This window comes from Brachypodium distachyon, chromosome 3 (assembly GCF_000005505.3).
Source record: "Brachypodium distachyon strain Bd21 chromosome 3, Brachypodium_distachyon_v3.0, whole genome shotgun sequence".
Taxonomy (NCBI): domain Eukaryota; kingdom Viridiplantae; phylum Streptophyta; class Magnoliopsida; order Poales; family Poaceae; genus Brachypodium; species Brachypodium distachyon.
Genome location: NC_016133.3, coordinates 46,549,530 through 46,571,855, shown reverse-complemented (window position 1 = coordinate 46,571,855; position 22,326 = coordinate 46,549,530). Strand labels below are relative to the sequence as shown.

The 22,326-nt window shown below is 43.2% G+C and overlaps 2 protein-coding genes across 4 annotated transcripts; one reads left to right on the top strand and one right to left on the bottom strand.

The window, feature by feature from the left end:
• The first annotated feature begins 6,293 nt into the window (after window positions 1-6,293).
• LOC100844906 (CEN-like protein 2) lies at window positions 6,294-8,065 on the top strand. Its single transcript, XM_003575020.4, has 4 exons — window positions 6,294-6,599; window positions 6,751-6,812; window positions 7,114-7,154; window positions 7,345-8,065. The coding sequence occupies exons 1-4, from the start codon at window positions 6,399-6,401 to the stop codon at window positions 7,560-7,562; spliced, it is 522 nt and encodes a 173-aa protein (XP_003575068.1). The 5' UTR covers window positions 6,294-6,398; the 3' UTR covers window positions 7,563-8,065.
• Window positions 8,066-11,749: 3,684 nt separating this feature from the next.
• On the bottom strand, window positions 11,750-21,726 carry LOC100844596 (probable sodium/metabolite cotransporter BASS4, chloroplastic). Of its 3 annotated transcripts, XM_024461235.1 has the most exons (14): window positions 21,466-21,724; window positions 21,299-21,386; window positions 20,687-20,794; window positions 20,546-20,613; window positions 19,784-19,862; window positions 19,601-19,659; window positions 19,461-19,529; window positions 19,195-19,308; window positions 18,609-18,630; window positions 18,459-18,526; window positions 16,518-16,603; window positions 15,643-15,772; window positions 13,072-13,173; window positions 11,750-12,985 (listed from the first exon to the last, which is right to left on the bottom strand). In XM_024461235.1, the coding sequence occupies exons 1-14, from the start codon at window positions 21,622-21,624 to the stop codon at window positions 12,917-12,919; spliced, it is 1,221 nt and encodes a 406-aa protein (XP_024317003.1). In that variant the 5' UTR covers window positions 21,625-21,724; the 3' UTR covers window positions 11,750-12,916. The 3 variants fall into 3 exon arrangements, with proteins under 3 accessions (XP_024317003.1, XP_024317004.1, XP_024317005.1); XM_024461236.1 differs by lacking the exons at window positions 11,750-12,985; window positions 13,072-13,173 and adding an exon at window positions 14,060-14,318 and having other exon boundaries at window positions 21,466-21,726; XM_024461237.1 differs by lacking the exons at window positions 11,750-12,985; window positions 13,072-13,173 and adding an exon at window positions 14,060-14,294 and having other exon boundaries at window positions 21,466-21,726.
• Between the last annotated feature and the right edge of the window lie 600 nt (window positions 21,727-22,326).

Sequence of the window (22,326 nt, the reverse complement as noted above, 5' to 3'; positions counted from 1 at the left end):
AGGTGCCAAGTTAGTCCTAAAATTAGTAAACTGCATAGTTAGGTCCCAATTTGTTATACAGTGGGTCACGACAGGTCCTAAGCTCGGACATGAGTGTTTGATTGGCCTACGTGGCGCGTTGACCTAATACACGTAGGCTAAGGGGCCCGCTAGACATAACTGACGCAAGGAAAAATGCACCCGCGGTCCTAATATTATTGACGATGTGTAAAGTTAGTCCTACAATTACTAAACTGCATATTTAGGTCCTAATTTTTTGTTAAATGGGTCACGACAGGTCCTAAGCTCGTTCGGAAGCGTTTGACCGTCCTAGGTGACCGGATACATGTCGGCTAAGGGGCAAAATTAAGAACCAGCGGCTTACCATGAAGTAGGTGAAAGGTGCCAGACAAGGTCGAGGAGCACCGGAGCAGTGCTCCCGCTAGCGATGAGCGGCAAGCCAGAACGATTCTGACCACGGAAGCACCATGGAGAAGCACCACATGTCCTGGGGATATAGGGCACGGAGCAGGAGCGCCTTGCAGCTCTAGCTTCAGAAGAGCAAGACGGTCAAAGCGATGTAGCTTAGAGAACATGGGGGTCGCGGCCTACTCGCGGGGGTGGTCGAAGGCGTCGCGGTGAACGAGCTTAGGACCCGTCGTGACCCACTTAACAAAAAATTAGGACCTACATATGCAATTTAGTAATTTTAGGACTTATTTTTCACCTCGTCAATAATATTAGGACCGCCGGTGCATTTTTTTCTCACGTCAGTTATGTCTAGTGGACCCCTTTGCCTACGTGTATTAGGTCAACACGCCACGTAGGCCGGTCAAACACTCCTGGGCGAGCTTAGAACCTGTCGTGACCCACTTTACAAAATATTGGGACCTAAATATACAGTTTAGTAATTTAAGAACTAACTTGACACATCGTCAATAATATTAGGACCGTGTGTGTATTTTACTCCATTTTGTTTTAGGAATAAGTTGGTCAATTGCAAATCGACTGTCGACAACGGCTATAGTACTGAAGACCACAGCAAACTGTCATCAATTTTGTATGTACTTGGCTTTACCCAAAACTGATATCATGATCAAAATCATAAACACGTTTGCTTACTGTCATCAGTTTGCTTACTGCATGCACCTTGAGACACCTAATTCATCTGGAAATTGATCTGGCATTCAGTTGAATCACGAAATTGATGGTTGATGGGGGACGAAATTGGTAACCTCGAGGGGGACGACGGGGGCTGGCGAGGGCGCGACGGTGGATCGCGTGAGACTGGGCGGTGGCTGCAGCGGTGGTGGCGCTGGAGTGCAGGAGGAGGCGGGGAGTGCAGGGGCGGTGGCGAGAGGGAGGACAGAGACTGGGGAAGGGGTGCGCGGGCGAGCGGGCTGCGACGAGCGCGCGCGGGGGCGGGTCGCGTGTGGGAGATTTGGCGGCGTCGGGGATCAAGGTCAGCGGGGCGCGTGGGCTAATAAGGAGATTCTCCTGCAGGGGCGGGCTGCGGCGAGCGAGCGCACACGGGCGGCTCGTTCATGTCCACGGGGGGCAGGAGGCGGCGGCGCCAGCAGGGGAAGGGAAGGAGGAGGAGGTGGCGGCGGAGGTTGGCGGGGTGAGGAGGAAGAAAAGAAAAAACATTTCGGGACGGAAATTCTCATGCGGCGCGAAATTTCAGCCTCAACAGATTAACCCTAAACGCACTGGGTTACCAAGTAATCTATGTTTAGTGAATCTTAATTGTGAGGCTATTAGTATTCTGTGTTCGTTTAGTGAGATGGACGTTAGAATGAACATGTTGATGTCTTTATAAGTGACAGAGACAGAGATAGCACTTCAAGATGCGTTCGCTACGGCAGAAGCTATTGTTGCCCTTCGGAATGGTCTTCTCCTTGCTGACCAAATGGGCTGCTCACGGATTGAGATCTACTCTGATTGCTTGGAGGTGGTAAGGACGTTGCAAGATGGAGGTGTCTCTACGAGTCCAGCATCAACGGTTTATTTAGATTGCTACAATTTTGCCAGGTCCTTTACTCATGTTATTATAGAGCGCTATCCTAGGGATAGTAACGATGTTGCTCATCTTCTTGCTTCGCATAGAGAGCAAAGCGATCCGCTTGTTTGGATTAATAATCCTTCAGATTTTATTGCTGCTTCCTTCGTGGAGGATGTAACTATTATTCATAATCAATAAAGTGGCTACGATGGCATTCCCTCAAAAAAAAAAAAGATGGAGACAGCACTATAATAGCATAAATCTCTTGCTGCATAATTCCTGCAAACGGCAGCAAATGCACCGCCATCACCAGACCTAGCAACCGCGGAGTCCACATTGATCTTGTACATCCCCATGGCTCGGCGGCAGCCATCGAGAGGAAGCTGGAGACCGGCTCCGGCCCAACACAGCCAAACCACTTGGTTCAGAAACCGAGCCAGCATAAGTCTAGGATAAATCTTTCAGGAAGAGCTGACTAAATGGAAAATTAGACAGCAGACTTTGATAAGTTCCTTCATGAATAAGCGTCGAGCCCCACCAGATAGCCCACGGAGTTGTCAAAATTACTGCAAAATCACACCGCGGCAGCATGGGCCGATGATCCTGGTAAAGAAATAGACATTTTGTGAAGAAACGGCTGCGAGCTGCAGAAGTTTCACAAGAACTACTTACAGTTTAGATCCCAAAACGAGCAGCGGAAGTTTCGAGAACCGCTACTTGACGGAGCTCCGCGCAGAATCAAGTATCCATTTGTTTGGGCTCCTAGCTTCTGCGCTGTAGAAACACGGAAGCGCTTGTGAGAAATACACTGCGACCTGGAAGCTGCCAAATCGATGATTCTCGCAGCAGCTGCAGCTCAAAAACGAATCTTTTACCGTTTTGCCCTCCCACCAAACCACATACAACAACAACAAATGCCCCATACCGGTTAGATCTTCTTTTTCTCCCCGAGCAGACGCACTGGCCTCTTCTCCTTCCACCGCTCGGCTGCTCCTCAGTACTCGCCAAGGCTCCCCCGCTCCCCACGCCGCCGCCGCCCGATGCTGCCCGGTGGAGAGGAGCCGCCGCAACTTCAACCTTCTAGCTGCCCGATGGAGAGGATCACCGTCACTGTCGTCCTCCTCGGGCGGGCGGGGAACGGAACCGCGCACCTCCTCCAGTCGGTACCCCACAGCGCCGCCGCCATCCTCCGGAGGTCGCACCGCCCCCCTGCAACGACCTCCTCGACCGCCGTAAAATCCCCTGCCCCAACTTGCAACGTTGCCCGATCTCCCTGACTTCCTTCCTGCTCCCGTGGGCCGTGGCCCCCTGCCTCCCCTCCTCTGCACACCACCGCCGCCCCGCGGCTACCAGCGCGCGGCCGCCCCTGCTCCCCGGCTACCTGCTCCCGTGCCCCCTGCTTCCCCTCCTCTCAGTTCCCTAGGTGGAGGAGCTGGAGCGCGTATGCGGAGCCCGGAAAGGAGCTGACTTCTCCCTCTGCTTTCGTTCAGTAAATGTTGCTGAATATAACCACCACATCGGTATCAGTAACACATGTATCAATGACTACTAGATGCACCGCACAAGACCACACGATAACTTGTGGGGCTATATGAATCCACTTGAGAAAAAGATCGATATAAATCAGCAGCCTTATTGTTAAAAAGGAAAAAGAAAAATCAAATCTGGAATAGGTTATTAGAGAAGCAAGTATTTCAATAATTAGTAATGAGCGATAATGTTTAATCAACGCTATAAGGTCATTCATGTCATTTCAGAACATTAAAGTTGCAGCTGCAGCCGAACCAACCGTACAAACAAACAGGTATCAGACAACTTCAATATTTCGTCTGCAGCAGACAGCCACGGCTGATTCTGAATGTGCAGCTGTCCGCCAAACAAACACAACCTAAAATTGCGGTCGATTTCTGACAGCTTCCTGCGAGCGATACTCCTGACCCAGCATGCGCGAAACCAGGTGATCGTAGAAGCCCAATTGAGATGTGGGAGCCCAAACTTTATTACTGGGCCTCTTTTGGATTTCTTATTACTGCAAAGCGCCTCCCGTCCGTTTCAGGGCGAAAAATAACCTTTAGACCAAAGAGGAGACAAGATATATTTTGTTTCAAACATTAACTGAACAAATAATACATGCAGCCAAAACATCCATGGAACGCTAACAGGGTATCATAATCTACTTCTTCTTGATATGGCTTTGCAGTAGGGCGCTGCCCTTCAGAACAGTTGCTACGTACCGGTAGAAAGGGAAACACTTAAAAGCTTCAGAATGTCAGGGATAGTCAGGAAAGTAAGATAGCATATATGTGTTGCTTTAATTTGCAAGTACATAGCAAAGGAAGCACATGAGTGAGTACTTGAGAGGGAGATTAGGACGGGAAAGAACATGCGCATACATGGAGATGGCTCCACCATTTAGGGAAACAAGAGCACTAACCTTTGCCTAATGAGGAGCTCATAATTGGGGATCTCCTTTTCTCTGGAAAGGAAGTGCTATAAGCAGAGAACTTTGGCGCAGGGACACTTTGTGGAGTAGTGGAGGGAGGCCTAGCCCACTCGAGAGCTTAGTTTATGCCCTCCTCTTGCACTTGCCTGACAGGAATAATCGACAAGATTGGCAAGTCCATGCTAGTGCAATGCTGTTTAGGGTATCTTCTTTGCAATTGATAGCCCAGCAGAGCGTGGCAATCCAGCATGCCTTGCTTTTTTACCTCAAGAGAAAAAGATACTTGTAGGTGGAGTTGAGCTGTGCAGCTTTGATAATGTCCAAGCTCACTCCAGCTGCAAAGAGCACAAATAGAACATGTTTTTAACAAATTTAGTGATGTATTTTTTCGAAAAACGAGCAAGGACAGACGACACAGAGAATTAACATTAACGTTGTATGTGCTTCTTTAGAAAAGGAGAGACAAAAGAAACAGGCACAAAATTAGCATAATTAAGCTGCCATCTTTGACATGGTTTGTATATTCGCTACCACACATTTAAGTCCCAAAGATTTTCTTAAACTAAAATGAGATGCACGTTAAGATGAAGATTCTCTCCACTATGCTAGCTAATAAAATGGACATTGTGAGCACAATGGGGCAGCGGAAGACTTCAAAACAACAAGGTGGTTCTAACAAACATTTCAACAAACATCTTGTGTGCATAGAACAAATCTGAACCGGTATATGAAATCTGGAAACACCGAGTTCTTAAACCTGCACACAAGATTAACAGCAGCAAGGATAGCTTACTAGAACATCAATACTCCAATAGAATCATCCATATATCAAAAAACACAAGTATACCTTGCCTCAAGTGTCAACTCAACCAAATAGCACCAAACTTGAGCAATAGATGCTAATAGCAAGTAGAGATGATGATCACCAACAAATATAGCAAGAAAAACACCAAATCAAGGGGAGACACAAGGATTTACGTGGAAACCCCTTGCGAGGAAAAACCACGGGCGGCGGCGAGCACGGAGCTTCATGTAGATGAAAGGTACAAGGTGGATTTGGTAGATCAAATGACTCTCCTCTCACCATAACCCTAGAACTCTCATGAAAAGACAGTGAACTCTCTGTCCATTTTCGAGCAAGGGAAGAGGCCTGAATAGAAAGTTTTGCATTCAGCTCCCTCAGCTTCCTAACATGTGCAAACAATTCCTATTTCAACCACATGTATAAGCATTGTTTTACATGATTGACAAGGCAAAATGGCTCCCAAATGATGAAATTAGGAGCTACACGTCACAAACATCATCAAATGTGTGCCAAAATTATTGTACTTTTGATGAGACGGTGCCTTGGCATATCTGATCAAGTTACTGTTTTCAGTTGAATCAGGCCTGGGTGCAATGTACAGAGATAGCCAAGTCTCCAACCTATTTCACGTTGGATCTATCAATGAACTATGCCATGAAATGGTACAAAATGCATAGACTTTCATATGGCGCTCCCTTGAAAAAGATATTGCAAGTTTGCAACGAATAGACAAACAACGCCCTTTTCTGTTTTTGACAAATGTGGATTCTAGGCACGTATTATTTTAGCTTCCATGCCCCTAAATCTTCTGCAGAGAATAAATATCTCTAAGATACATATGGAATCAGATAAATTAGGAACTTTTGTGCCGCAAGTGCCTCAATTTTATAGTCCACAGTCCACACCTGGTGGAAAATGACCACCGAATTAACAATCTGACATGTCAATGTGATTGCTACCCCGCGTACGTGATAGAGATGCCCAAACCTGGCTTCCGTATGAAGAATAACTAGTCGGATGGATAGGCCAGCTCTCCTCTCCTTCCACATCTATAAATAGAGGCCTGCGTCTTGATACCTCAGCAGCACACACACAATTGCCTAAGCTTCCATTACGAGGCCTCGCACACTGATCACCTCAGTTCGTTTGGGATTTCAAGGCCTCTCGACATGTCAAGGGTGTTGGAGCCTCTCGTTGTGGGGAAGGTGATTGGTGAGGTGCTGGACAACTTCAACCCCACCGTGAAGATGACCGCAACATACAGCTCCAACAAGCAGGTGTTCAACGGCCATGAATTCTTCCCCTCGGCCATCGCCGTGAAGCCGCGTGTCGAGGTCCAAGGAGGCGACCTTAGATCCTTCTTCACATTGGTCTGTATCTCGTCTATTTTTCTCGCACAATATATGATTACTCCGTAGCTCGATACTACATATATGCTCTATATATGTTTTTGGACGTAGTGCCATATCGCCCCAGCTGGGAAAATAACCATGCCCATGTGCTATTCTTGTGGTTCTTCAGGTGATGACTGACCCTGATGTGCCAGGACCCAGTGACCCGTACCTGAGGGAGCATCTTCACTGGTAACCAGGCCAATACTACAATTTCTTCAATCTACTTAGTTAGTTTGTTAATGATTTAATTAATAGTAGTCCCACCTGGCTAACTAACAAAGCTGATCAAACCTAGTTAATTAACTAGCTATGCGTCCATGCTTATGTATAACTCCGCTCTGTATATAGCTAGATTGAGTCATGATTAGTGCCTACTACAAGATTCGGGCATGCAAGGTCTCAATAGATCTTCATGTTGATTCCCAGATGTATTAGTGTAAAATACATGTTGCTAATCTGACGACTTTTTGATTGGACCACCCTTTTGCAGGATTGTTACTGATATTCCTGGGACTACTGATGCTTCTTTTGGTAAGTATTTTTCTTGTACATCCTGCTTTAGCTTTTGCTAGTTCTGTAAGGGAGAGTACATGGGATCGATAACACAGATGCAGAGGGAAATAAATTGCTAAAAATTAATCAGAAGTTCCTTTGTCTTCTCCTTCCTCCGTCTAGCTCTATCTATCTCTCTTTCTGAAGAATGGAATGCACATACATGCAGGGAGGGAGATGGTGAGCTATGAGAGCCCAAGGCCAAACATCGGCATCCACAGGTTCATCCTCGTGCTGTTCCGGCAGAAGAGCCGGAATGCGGTGAGCGCTCCTTCGTCGAGGGACCGCTTCAACACCCGCCAGTTCGCCGAGGAGAACGACCTCGGCCTCCCCGTCGCCGCCGTCTACTTCAACGCGCAGCGCGAGACCGCTGCTCGCCGGCGCTAGCTAGCTCCAACAACGTCCTAGCTACTGAGTTACCTGATCACGCGACATGGAAAAACGAACAAACCATTTAACTAGCTAGCCTTTCTCTGTTAGGCATGCCCAAAATGTCCAAATAAAGACAGAACTGGCAATTAAATTAGCTGCTTTGCCTTGCTCGTGACAGCGTGTATGATGCGAGTAAAGCTGCTAGCTACACCATTCTAGCTAGTACGTAATCGTTGCACATTTTAGCTAGTTTTTGTGAAGGTGACAAGATGTTTGGAGATACTGTTGCAGTGTTGAGTAGGCAAAGTGGAAGATTTGGAGCAATTAATGGTTGGTCACGGAGTTACCTACGAGTCGGTCGAGTGGTGAATGGAGGGAAAGAAATGTGCATGGCTATCTCTCCTCTGACTTTTTTACCCATGATGGGTGGCGGTCTAGTTTGCGGATTGAGTCTATTTAGAGTTGTTCATTTTCTTTCTATGTAATAATTAATTTTTATCTCCTATTTTTTTGGCTGAGTGCGTTGCCGGGGGTGTGATACTCTTTGAGTATCGATCGATATGCCGTTGACATCAATAATAACTTCCATTTTTGAAAAAAAAAAGTAATCTCTCCTCTGCCTGCTAGAACTCTGTTATAAACGCGGTTCTTCTTCTCCTTCATCGGAAGTTTCCTGTAGTTTGTTTGATTCTGTTTGCTAGCAAAGACTCTATCACTGCTATCTAATGCTTCTTTTTTGTAATCTCGTCAGTTACTTTTGCTTCTCTTTATGTCACTTTTCAGTCACATGACATGCATACCATATCTATTTATGTGCATCGCGTGTTGTTGCTTACTCGTATCCATAGCTCGGGCAGTATGGAGCCGAAAACAAGGGGCAGCATCCTATTCCTGGCTTCCTTTTCCCTATCATTCAATCATTTTAGATGTATGATTTGGCAAACGTAGAGTAGTCGCATCTGCACCTATGATGACCGCACGACCGCCAGTGGGATCAGGTGTATTAATTAATTTAGCCGAATAAGTTTACAGGATAGTGTTTGTGGAGAAGAACAACTTTATTTACAAATATTCGACGACCGTATCTCAACTCCACACATCAGTCTCTACAAAAATTTACGGGCTCAGGCTGGATTTGTTTTTGTTGTAAGGTACGATTTTTTCATTGGGCAACCTTGAACGGAAATATAGAAGACTGATGATGCCGAGAAAGGGAGGTGACATTCCAGGAGAGCTATCCATGGTCGGTGTGAATGAAAAGTGGTGTCAAAAACTCAAAATGCCAGGCAGAAATACAAGAACACAGAAGAGGAAGTGAAAAATTGGCTTCCCTGCCCTATACACCAGAAACTAGAATTCCAGATTGTCCTAGAAATATGCGAATTTACCACTTCTGCAATATTGCATTGACCAATAACATCTAAAATCTTTTGATTAGATAACCCCTCTCTCTACTATCTTCCTCAACGCCGAGTTCAATCATAAGATCGACGGTAAAATATTCCTCAACTGGGATGTGTCATCATGCAAACTAGCAATTATTTGTGATTGTACTGAGTGGTACTATATAAAATACTAGATGGTGCCCTGCACGTTGTTGCGGAATTTTTTAGTTAGTATACCTGAGTAAAATTGAGTAGCAACGAAAGAGTATTCAAAATTGAAAATATATAAGAAATTATATGATAGATTCTTTGCTTAGTGAGGATAGCTTGATAAAAATTTGCATGCATGTGCAAAAAAATATGAGTTCTCCACTAAATTGATGTGAACATATTAATGACATGATGATGTGGCATGCTTGCATGTTGAGAGAAATCAAGTAGTGGGGTTCTCTTACTTAGATATAGAAGATAGAAGATTCCTGATTGTGATCGTGTCATCCTCCACGTATGCAGCCCTGCACGCCGTTTTCTCCTCGCGTGGAGTGGTTAGATGCTGCACGCCTTACATTTCGGAAATTGACATAAAAATTTATCCGCCCTATATAAAAAAACGGAGGGAGTACTTTGTAGATTAACCGTATAGGTCGTGGAGAAACAAAGGCTTAGCCCAGAGGCGCAGCTCCCCAGTGGACAAAAAAACAATATCTAAATGTCAAAAAAGTTGCGAAAAGATGACAAATGCATGCTCTAGTCATTTATACCTTGAGTTTTTTCTCTTTTTTCGTGTGCTTTATAAGAAAAGGTTATGTCTTCTCTCTTCTAGATTTTTGCAATCTAAGAGCACTAAACTTGTTCCTTTTCCCAAGGAATAATCCTTTTTCGATCATTTTCTCATGAAAATTCATAGTCATATGGAGATCTTTCTAAAAAAATTACATTCTAAAATATTTTTAATTATTTTGTTCATGAAGCTTTGTGGGTCTCCTCTAACATGTACTCACTCCGATTTGCTATCACTATCCATGGGCTCTGAAGTCTCAGCTCCAAAATGTTTTCTTATGTCTTTACATTAACAATAGGTCTTCAATTTGCTCCATATTTACATTGCACACAAGACCTATCTATTTGAAAGTTCAGCGGTATATCTAGCATATCCACTGAAGCACTGCTAATCTTCTATATCTAAGTAGGAGAAACCCACTACATGACTTCTCTCAACACGCAAGCATGCCACATCATCACACCGTTAATTTGTTCACACCTATTTAGTAGAAAACTCGTATTTTTTGCACATTCATGCATGCTACTTTTTATCAAGCTATTTCCACTAAGTGAAGAATCTATAATCTATCATGCATGCCACATCATCACACCATTAATTTGTTCACACCTATTTAGTGGAAAACTCATATTTTTTGCACATGCATGCATGCTACTTTTCATCAAGCTATTTCCACTAAGTGGAAAATCTATAATCTATCATACAATTCCATTATACATTTATACATTTTCACTGGATACTCTTTTATTGCTACTTTTCACTCATGTATGTTCTCAACAATGTGAGCTCACGTATGTTAACTAAAAATTTCCGCAACAACTTGCAGGGCATCATCTAGTTATACAAATGAATCAAACCAGCAAGCATAAAAGTAGACAAACAATACAAAATTTCAAATAAAAGACAAATACAGGAAAAGGCCCGACCCTATAAGTAAGACCTAGAGAACTTGAACCAAAGTGGCAGAGTTAAATTGGCCAATAGGGATGCAAAACGGTCCGTGAATGGCTCATTTCTAGTTCAATTGTCAAGTCTTTTATTTCTATTTAGCATAAAATTTAAATACTCCCTCTGATCCATATTAATTGTTTCAAATTTGCCCAAATATGAATGTATCTATGTCTAAAAAGCGTCTCGATACATGTAAGATTTCGACAATTAATATGGGTCGGAGGGGTACAGGATTTTAGCACGAGATCCCACTTGCATCCTATGGTCAGGTGAGTGTAGCTCACTTCCTTAAAATTCCGAATGGTCTACAAATGATCCCCATTGATCCCCATACCCATACCTGTGTGTGTTTGTCCATAGTTGATAGTTGCAGTCTTCTTCTTTTTTTTAAGGTCATAGTTGCAGTCTTCTTGAAGACTCAAGCACACGAGAAGAGTTTCTTCGTACAAGTTCCAATTAATCAGAAGCATTTAGGGAGAAAAAAGTAGAATAGCACAAGACAAAAAGCTAACAGTTCAATCAAGCAACTGTACAACTCACCTTCCCGGGTCCAGGCTGGACACGATAATAGGGCGCACCAAACCAAGTACCAAACCTTTGCAGGCGACGAAACGTGCACAGATGGAGGAGGCGAAGGCCATAAAATAAACATTCCGGGACAAGGGGGCGGATTTGATAGGGTAAGTTGGTCCTTGCCACAGGATATTCCTCGGAGCGTAGCACCACGCGAAGATCGCTAGCCTCGCGGACGTGTCGACCACCTGCAAGCACCTTCGTCTTGTAAATGTCACTCCCCAGATCCCAATACAATTGACCCTTACGGAACTGAAGAGGCATCACTCCTATATGCATGCGTACCACATGTGAATCCATGAATTTTACATCTCCGAGCTTCAAGTTCTCCCGAGTCCTGAGATCGGATTTCGGTGCCTGTTCTTCTCGATAAGTTAGACATTACAGACACCTGGCTAAAAATACTACTCCCTCCAACCCATATTACTCTCTGACAAGTAATATGTGGATCGGATGAAGTGCGGCTCGAAGAGGGATATCATAGGAGCCCTTCGTCTGCACATAATCTGCAGTTGCACAAACAGCACATGCCATAGATGATAGGGATGATCGTGCATGTACAAGCCCATGTGTCATAGTACCAAGTGCACCTGCAAGTGGAATGCACCTGCACTGCGCTTTTTCACCTCAAACAGGGCTCCCGAAACAGGATAGTAGCGTAGCATAGATGTCGGCTCCCCGGCGATTGCCCCTCGGACCCGTCCGGCCGTCCCTGTCCACTGCACCCAGCACAACTCCAGTTCCAACTCATGTCCACAGGGCTCGTCGTACCCTGGACCTTGGTGAACAATCAAAACACTGTGCATCTTGCCAGAAAGAACTGGCCAACAAGATCTCCTCCATCTTTTGCCAAAGAAAAAGAAACGGATTTAGCCATACGTGTCGCTCGGTGGCTTACTGGCGGCCCCAGAAACAAGATACTTCAAACTTGTCTACGCAAAAGTGCTGCTTCACTTGGTGATGCCAATAATAGAAGGCTAGCTACTAGTACACATAGGGCAGATGCATTTTTGAAACAAACAGGGCAGATGCATGCTCTGATGATCCGATCGTCTGCACTCTGGAATGAAAAGAAATTGACACTAAATACATTATAATTACTGAGGAATGAACTCCCCCGCAGAATATAAAAAAAATACTGAGAAAGGAACTACCAATGATCCACATACCTCTAGTGTTGTGGTTTATCTAGAGAGGAACACAGGGGCCTAGGAATGACTAATTAAGGAGTCCAAAAAAGAGTTAATGTGTAGTGTGGACCAGCGAAAGCCACCTGAACAGCATGAGCAAATAGGAGCCAGACAGCTAGTAAAATCAATTTATCGCGACTATCATGAAGTGCGTCATCATCTCCACGAGATCAGCTTTCCAACTGAACATACTGATTGGTCAATTTAGTTACCATACTTTCTAAACAACAACCTGAAATTATATTCCTGTTCGCTGTTCTACCATCTGAAAACATTGGGTGGTAGCACACAAAAAATGATATATGCATCATGGAAGGCAAGCAAGCTAGGATATGATTCAAGGAAGCTTTTCTGCAAAAAAAAAAGAAGAGGATAATCCCAATACTACTTCCTTCCCGATGGCTGAATGTGCTTTCAGGCCTCTATTCGACTTTCTGACAAGTTTCCAATGTTACTTTTCTATTTTACCATCAAATTTGAATTCCAAAGTTATTTTACAATAGCACATTGTTGATCTCTCTGGCGCCACCAATTTACTAGGATAGTATCAATAATAATCTGCAGAACGATTCATATGATGCATCAGATATGATTCCTGAGTCCTGACAGAAAGCAAGTGCAAATAGCAGCACTCCAATAAGTACCTGGGTAATGTGCGCAGCAACACAAGGGATGACCAGAAGTCCAGACTCCCCCAGAGCACCTCCAAGCTGCTCAACCACAGCAACCAACACAGGCAATGTTTTCTGTAGGAAATCAAAAAGTTAAGCAAGATACAGAATTTTAGTGTCACGAGAAGAAATAATAATAGCACATCTAAGCACTAGTTTGCCATTACGATTGCAACTTGCAAGCATACATTTGATCCAGCAGGTTCCATCGTAGTAACTACTACATTCCTAATAGAAGTTTGTGGCCATGACTGAGTCCAGCTTTTCGAACATGGGTGTTCAGTTTGACAAAAACATTGGCCAACATAACACATACAAATTCATGATAGTATGAATAGAAAATACAGTTGTTCATATATCAACAATGTTTCAAACAGTTAAGCAAAATTACGAACGTATGAACAAAAGCGTGTTGCGCAGCTACGTGCTTCTGTTTGAGCCTTGAGAGACAGAGAATAAGAACTAGAGGTTTCAGGTTAAGATTTCAGGCTTGGATTTTGTCTGTATGGGTTGGGTGAGTACTGAAGAGTTGCAGAACCGGGTCAATTGGGATGCGCCAATTAACACCTGACAGGGGCTGCTTGTTGCTTTTAACTTTTAGGACTGCTTGACATGAAATGTCATGTATATATTGCCAGTAGTGATATATACACCTACTATAGCCATACAGATGAGAAAAATATTCTGGAAAAATTGGTTGTATAAATGTATAACCATGACCCTGTGTGCCCTGGTGACTTATCCTGTAAAGACTTTATTGGGTTGCAGGAACTAGAAAATCTTGCCCACGCCCTCCTTTCTATGGAGTAGTAAATAAAAGGTGTACACTGAGATTAATCTACTGCTATGGAAGTAAAGTGATAGAGAGATAAGAGGAAATATTTCTTGCTTGCCCTCTTCCATACAATAGCCATTTGTGGCTTGGCAAACGCTAACTTACAAAGAAAGGAAATGGAGGAACCTTAACTTGGGAAGCACGCTAACTTAATCTTGTTGAAGTAAAAGTGGAATGCCCTTCTTTCTTCATCAGACTGCGCTTTTGGGTGAACTAGTTTGGTGCATGGAACTCTTCATGATATCAGAGCCAAGAGATCTCGAGTTCGAGACCAGGCTGGCGCAATTAAATTGCAGCCCACTCTCTCTTCTGTCTCCAGTTCTCCACGAACATCATGGCTGAGCTCCCGTAAGCTTGTTGCCTGCGACCCAAACATCAGGGTCTGCTGCTGAGCAGAAAAAATGGAAGGCCCTGACACTGATGATCCCATTGCTGATACATGAGTAAAATGCACCGTAGGTCCTAGAACTATTCGGGGTGTGTCAAGTGAGCCCTAATTGTATCAAAGTGCATATTTGAATCCTAATTCTTTGTAAGTTGTTCAGGCGTGATCCTAATGGAGCCCGAGCCGCAGCTGATCGGCCAGGTGGCAAGTTGACTGCCACGATGGCTAACTGCCGAGTTGCTGAAAATTGCAAATAGGCCTAACCTTTCCATTTTGCAATTTCAAGCGGGGTGGGGAGAATCGGGAAAAGGACCTCGGGATGAGTAAAATGGAAAGACTGGGCCTATTTGCAATTTCTAGCGACCCGGCAGTTAGCCAACGTGGCAGTCAACTTGCCACCTGGCCGGTCAGCAGTGGCTCAGGCTTGATTAGGACCACGCGTGAACAACTTACAAAGAAATAGGGCCCAAATATGCACTTTGATAGAATTAGGACTCACTTGGCACACCCCGAATAGTTTTAGGACCTACGGTGCATTTTACTCCTGATACATATCATGACTTGACAACAGCAGATCTGAACAGAACAGTGGCGCTTAGCATGACCTATAGCCCTTCCCACCGCCATCTACACCGGCACAACGCTCCTCGAACTCGCTGAGGCAAGAGAGAATGTGCACAACGCAGCAGATCTCTTTGTAGCGATCGTTGGTCTTGAGGGCCTGGAAGATGGTGTTGCTAGAAGCAGACACCAGCCACCTGTCGAAACTATCGCACGGTATGTGTGTCGGAGGCACTGTTTGCGCGCTAAGAGCGAGCGGTGGCACAAGGCAGCTCAGCAGGCTAGTAGATTATTTGCAGACGTCAATCAGCTGATGTGCACAGCAGGGGAACATGCGAGGACAAGCCGCACTACACATGAGCCTGCAATGGCAGCGCTTGCCAGAGGGTTGTGATAAGGAAGAAGAAGCTGGGTTAACCAAAAGTCCAAAACCGAATTGATCATTTAGACCAAACCGTCGAGCCCAATCTAATTTTCAGGTTGGCTCGGTTTCATGCCAAACCAGCTTAAACCAATGATGAACAGGCTTGCTGTTCTTTATAGGAGTGAAGGTTAGAGAGAACACATGGTGGTGCACCAGTGGGTCTGACTCAGTCAAATACAAAGGTTGGTAACACATGCAATTCAACGTCAATTTAACTGGTGCTATGAGTAAAGAACTAAAGATCATCTAACCCTACTGTTTTGTGCAACTCGAGTCAGTAAATGCTGTAAACTGCAATTTACTCAAATTTTTATTTTGCTGATGATGATAAACACCGACCTGACTGGCCACTAAAATGACAGCTCGTGCATAGTCTTTTCTCGCAAATACCGATTCTTCTTTCTGTTTAAAACATGACAAGACCTGCAGTGCTGTAGCATTGAAAGCTAACAGAGCAAGATGTAGAAGCCTGTGACAGGAAAAATGCTTCTGTTAGAAAATAAGAATTGATAATAGAGTAAATCAATAATAACACACACACTTAATATTCAAAGCAGAAAAGGCTATAAATAACCAATGGCAAAAATTAACAGACAGGTAACTTTTTTTATCAAACAAAGAAGGATAATTTTCATTTCATTATTATTACTTATGGTAATTTTATTTGGTTGTTGGTTACTTAATAAGGCTAACAAAGTTGAGTAACATGTGTCCCACCCACAGCCAAAATGAGTAAATGAAACTAACAGAAACAGAGATAAAAAAAAATGGTATCATCACTAGTTTATCTACCCTCTGAATAAATAACTGTAGGTGACTATATATATACGGAGTATATATCAAAATGTAACCAATTGGAGATGCCACTTGTAATGCTTGTGTTTGAGTGACGGTGAACAAATTGTCAGTATATTTGACAGTAGTACATCTCACTGATTCCAGGAGGCAGGAGGACTGGAATTCAATTCATTACTCAAAGTGAAAACGTACAGTTATATTCAGTCCACACTGAAGAAGTGGTGAAAAGGTTAACTAGATTTTGTGAACAATGACAGCAAGCAAGATAACATCAAACTCAAGCACAAACATAGCTAGGGTGTTTCCACATATCACAAGCACAAACATTTTAAAATAGAAGTTCTGTTTTTAAGTTCCATACCAGCATTACAAGATTTACAAACAGAACTACAATAAGGTCAGATATAAGAGCATACACTCCAATAGTCACTGTAGTAGCAAAAGCTTTTGCTTGAATGGACAAGAGCAGCGATCTTGATCTACTTACTTGTATCCATGGAACCTGTGAAATGAAAACATTTCAAGAGTGTCCTTAAATGAGTGTACATAAGCGAACTTGTAATATATTCAACAGAAACTACAAGAAACACATAAAATTAAGAGCAATTCTCAAAAGTATCCTCCCAAACATGTGTCTCAGAATACAACGAGACGGAGAAGTCTCCTGGGGTGCAATGGTGGACACACATGGTTGTGAACCCACCCGCCAATGCTCATTGTGTTTTCTGAAGAAGAAAACTGTGACTCTGTTCTGCAGACCTGATGTATTTGAAAATCGAAATATTTTATTTCCATCACCAATCATGAATTAGCCACTGGCTGCCGCAGAAGAATTTCATTCCTAAACAGCAGGAAGTATTACCTCTCTAGTTCGAAATATGATGTTGAAATTGATTTCGAAAAAAGAACTTCTAATCCTTAACTTTTCAAGGAATCCTTGACAAGAGCTAACATACAATCGTTTTCAACCATAGTAAATTACAGCCAAAGCTGTAGTTTTCCACTAAAAGAAAATGCTGTCGTTTTCTGCACTACTTCAAAACATTCTCCTAAAAAATTATTTCCCTTGTCCAGTTGTCCCGACTTACTTGATTTACTTTACTTTCTTTTTGAGTGAATTTCAAGTAGGCATGCCTGCATCCATCATCATCTATCTCTGCCTTGATCTGATATATGTTCCCTCTATTCCCGTTGCAACAAATAGAAGAAATTATTTTTGTACATGTGTGTTCTATCTCACGAGTAATATGGCTTAGAATAATATGATCCTTGAGATTTTATGAAAGTTCCAGGTGTCCATTTCACATGCATACATTTCCCACTCTACAAAAGTGATGGAGATTGGCACTTCGAATAATTACTTGGGCAATCCATCAGTGCCCAAACAGCTTCAATAATCCCTCACTTAACAAGTTCGTACCTAAATGACCCGATACATCTTTCAGGACAATGAAAAGCATGTTCGCATATTCTAAATTATCTTCTTGCCTAAAATTTGGAGTTGGTAATGAGTTCACTTCCGTCCCTCCAGTCTTACTAGCATGTGGGACCACAACTCTTGCATGTCTGTATGCTTCCTTGCGGATGAGTAAGAAATTGTTACAATTTTCTTAATTGGTACTTGTCCTTTGGGGTCAATAGTGCTCAACAGATGCAAATGGAAATTATGTAAATACTGACAAGCCTTAAATGATGTCATCATTTTGTCTCCAGATTCTTGCATCGAACTATTATGTCAAACTATTATGTGGTTGTTATCTGGAAGGTGTGATTGTTGAATAGAACTGATGAGTGATTGATCCAAAACAAATTAATGCACTCATTTAGCAAATTGTATCCTCTTTTTTTCTTTGTGATTCCGTAGGAACGCACGAGTACTATGCTAGTAAGTATAAGCATCACTGGAAGCACTTAGTCTAACAGCCCGTTTGGTAACCATCCTTTCATTTCATTTGGTAGAAACGAAATGAAATCCAATTTTTGATAGGATTTCATTTGGTTGAATTTGAATTCATTGTTCAAAATCATGTTTGTCTACCACATGGATTTGTAGAGTGAGACAATTCCAGAGAAATGATGGCTTTTGGAGAGGAATTGGGATTAGTTATAGTACAATTCCATGGAATTTGAGATTGAATTCCCGTGGCCAATTCCGTGCCAAACAAACAAGTTCGTTTCTGGAATTTGAAATGAATTCCTGAATTCTAAGCTCAAATGATGGGTACCAAACGAGCTGTAACGGAATTGTGCACAACAGGGCAAACTAATACAACAAACAAGTGGATTTAACGGGAGGTTAAATATAGTCATGCAAGAAAAAGAATGTGTCAGTCAACGTGTTTCAGGTTGAGACATACTAGGCTGAGGAGAACAGCACTTATAACTGAAAAGCTCTTCCGATTTCCATCAACAAATTCAGCAATATCTGCGTAAGGGAATACAGTAAGGGCTCTATCAACAACTTGCTAGTGACAGTAATTTAAAGGAAGATATTGAAGTATGCACACCTTTTGAGGTTTCTCGGGCAACCTGGCAAAGAACAAACCACCATAAGTGTTGTTGCTAAGCTTCCATTATTTCAGGCTTGCACTAGAGCATTAGAAAAATTCACAGCTCTGAACTATAATAATGAGAATGAAGTAAATGATAACTTCCAATTTTAGCCCACCACACTTCGGTCGAAGAACTTGGAGTGAAACCAAGAGAATTTCAAAGCTTAAATGAAATGATGTTATGCATTTCAAGGAGAGGGGTTCAAATACAGGCACTCCTAGACTCCTGGTTATTAAATCAACTAAACTAAGTTCTAACATGCATTCCAGTTTGAGGATTGATACCGTATTGGTACTAAAAGTAGATTCAGGTGGATACTCACCAGACTAAACTCTTAAACTATGCCAAAGAACCTGTTTATCATATAAGTTTTCAGTTTTCACCATGAACACAGTTATAGCTTTTCGCACATGTGCACCAAACATAGACCTACTGCCATTCCACTTGAAAATTTTAAACTGAGATGTGGCAACAAAATATTGTATTGAGATAATAGACCACTAAGCACTGGTGTGGACTAGTGACCACTAAACTACATACCTTGCCTAAAATAAGGGGGATTAAAAGGGTGTTGACCAGACTTTTGAACAGTTTCTCACTTGGCAAAGACACCCCAGCTCCAGCTCCAATGTACTTTGCAAGAGAAACAGGTACCTAATTCGTAAAAAAAAGGAAAATCATGTTTATTATTTAAATGTTCAAACACTCAAACGAAGTCAAGTATGTAACTCAATATCAGGTTTATCGTTTTGAATCACTGGAAATATTTGGCTACAAAGTTAAAACTATAGGAAAGTTGTGCTTACAAACATAATGCCCAGTAGATTGGATAGGACTGTCATTGCAAGAGCAAGTGCAGAATTACCGCCAACAAGCTACAAAGCAGTGATAAATTGTGTTAGACAGTATTCGATCATAATTAGAGATGAGTAGAGATGAGTAGCACCTGTGTTAGTGTCACTCCACTTGATAATGTTGTCGGCATGCAACAAAACATAGCCAACCCTGCAAGATGTGTTGTTAGCATCAAACAAACAAGCTGCAGTTACAATGGCATGAGCTGCAACATAGCAACATGAAATGACAGACTGAGAATTCGGAATCTCAGGCATGAAGCTGAGCCTTGTACCAGTGATAAATTCATGAGGGAAGAACTGAATTTGGACAATAAACTGTGCAAGAAAGGGTGTGAACAGCAAAATCGAGCCCTGCAATGAGAAACATAACAAAGAAAAAGATGTCAGCAAACTTACTGACGGTAAAAATAAAACATGGTGACTGGCAGCTCTATAAAACTAGAAAGGCACATTTGATCCCAAGTAAAGAACATAAATGCTAGGAAGTGTTTGAACACTTCATAGTGTGAAATGGGATTTGCAATAATACAAAGATCGTAGTGTGAAATATCATCTGCAATAATACAACGATAATAGTGCAGGACTGCAGGGGTAAGAACTATTTTCGCCAGGGACTGAGTTCGTGGATCTGTAAGGGGACCGCAACGTTGATCTGTCTCCCAGCTTGGTCGATCTGGAAGCGCCGCAATGTGATCATCTTCGACAACGCACGAGCGGATCTGGCAAGTCTTATTGCTACCATCAAGGAGGAGGCTCGGCTTTGGGCTCTTGCTGGGGTTAGAGGCCTCAGAGAGATTCTTCTGCCTGCGGCAGGTGTCTAGTGGGTGGCGTTGTATCTTTGGGTGTTCGCCTCTCTTGAGGCTTGTAAATAACTCTTCTTTCTATCAATGCAACGAGACGCAAGCTTTGTGTTTTCTCGAAAAAGAACTATTTCCGAGATGGATATAGTATTTTTGACTGAAGACATAGATACAGTTAGAGCCGCAGAGTAGTATTAGATCATACAAGTGCAACAGCCAAGGACTGGGTCATACTAGTCCAAAAAGTCCAGCAGGCCAAGCTTCTAATGCTGCACCAAGCTCCTTGGTATGCAGAGTCAGTCCTATGCAAGAGGAAGCCATTAGTGTATGAAAGACATAGCACCATAATTAACAGCATAGGTTAAAAGACCAAACCTGAGATAAGGAATATCCCAAAAGTGCTATATTTTGACAGGGAACATTTATGAGCAAGGCACCCAAGGGTAGGATCCAGGAGACCGAAAGCAACCCCGCCAGTTAGAGCTAACAATAAGAAAGATAATCAATCCTCTTAAGTTCATAACCTGGGATGCGCACTGCGCACACAATTTTGTGATAACGTCTCCAAAGCAATATAGTGCAAAAAAAAAACCGTAGTGCAACGAATTAGAGTATGCAACTTTTATAACTGCCTAATGTTTAAATCCCAAGCAGTGCTCGTTTCACATCCAAACATCCAAATTGCTATGTTTCGGGAAGGAAAAAAGGAGTAACATGCTGCATTTGAGAAACAAACGCATCTATGGCAATTGTTTGTTCTGTAGACAAGTGTCAGGACCATAAGCAGGCAAAGCTACATGCAGACTGGAGCTAACACTTGCGTTTCAATTGTATCTGAACTGGGATCGTGAAATTTCGCTGCGATACCGTACACAAGCATTACATCGCGCGCAGAAATCCGCAGTATAAAATCACCAATCAATGGTACTCCGTAGTCGAAACTAGGACTAGGAACAAGCCAATATCGCGTGGAAACACGAAGCTTACCCAGTGGGAGGAAGTTGCTCCGCGCGAAGTCGAGCACCTTGGCTCCCAGTGAGGGAGGCGTCGCGCGTTTGCCTCCATCGTCAACAACCTGCAGCATAATAGTCACTTGAGTTGGAACGAAGCATGTGACCAGAGTAGGATAGGGTGTGTCTCGGTTGGGGAATTACCGGTGAGGCCTCCCCAGCGGCGGCGCGCAGAGACCGCAGGCGGAGGGGAGGCGGAGGAGGAGAGTGAGCGGCCGCAGTGAGAAGAAAAGCGTGGGAGGTCCGATGGCGGAGGCCAGTGGGGAAGGGTGCCCGGAGCAGGGAGGGGTGGTGGGTGACCATCGCGGTGGTGTGGCGGAAGCCCGTGTGCGCCGCCGAACTGGGGTGGGGGGGATGACAGGAGCACCAGAACAGCCGGCCGCCTGGCCGCTCGATTCAGATTTTGGAGTAGGCAGACAGGCCAAATTCAAAAAAAAAAAAAATGAGTCGCTGTTTGACCACGTCGCCATTCAAAACTAAAGATTCTGATAATTATTTATTTTCTACGCGAGCCTTTTGAATTACTCCTTCCTTATATGATTTGTTGACAGGTTTGTACAAAGGATATTTGTTCCAGACGATATAAGGTTCCTTGGTTTCAGACGATATAAGGTTTCTTGGTTTACAGGTCACGTTCAATAAACATGTCACACGCATCAGTAAAGACATCTTTTTGACGTTGCTCTCTCGGGCTTTGCAGAACAATATTGTTTTCAACAAATAACAGTTACATATTCATTTACAAGTTACTTACAGGTGTGCGGGTTTTTTTGTCCACATTGCATCGTTGTAGGGATTAGTGTTAGTTATTCTAACCCATCGGTCACTCTTAACCCTTGAAGAAAGTTGTGAGGGAATTTTTTGCTACACACGGCCACGGGGGATTCAGCCATTGTCATTGTGAGGCTTCCACATGTTAATTTTCTCCTACTATTGCTCGTTTTGTTTTTGTATAAGCCTGATGTTCGACTAGATTTGGTGAACTATCTTGTATTTTCGTTTGGT

What these genes read in the sequence shown, in the direction of transcription:
- LOC100844596 (XM_024461235.1), bottom strand. Translation starts at nt 21,624, where the DNA reads ATGGTCACCCACCACCCCTCCCTGCTCCGGGCACCCTTCCCCACTGGC. An exon ending in CTGCTGGACTTTTTGGACTA is followed by an intron (nt 19,863 to 20,545) that starts GTATGACCCAGT and finishes TTCTCATTGCAG; the next exon opens with GGCTCGATTTTGCTGTTCAC. An exon ending in TCCCCCTTATTTTAGGCAAG is followed by an intron (nt 18,631 to 19,194) that starts GTATGTAGTTTA and finishes GTTCTTTGCCAG; the next exon opens with GTTGCCCGAGAAACCTCAAA.
- LOC100844906 (XM_003575020.4), top strand. Translation starts at nt 6,399, where the DNA reads ATGTCAAGGGTGTTGGAGCCTCTCGTTGTGGGGAAGGTGATTGGTGAG. An exon ending in CTGAGGGAGCATCTTCACTG is followed by an intron (nt 6,813 to 7,113) that starts GTAACCAGGCCA and finishes ACCCTTTTGCAG; the next exon opens with GATTGTTACTGATATTCCTG. An exon ending in GACTACTGATGCTTCTTTTG is followed by an intron (nt 7,155 to 7,344) that starts GTAAGTATTTTT and finishes ACATACATGCAG; the next exon opens with GGAGGGAGATGGTGAGCTAT.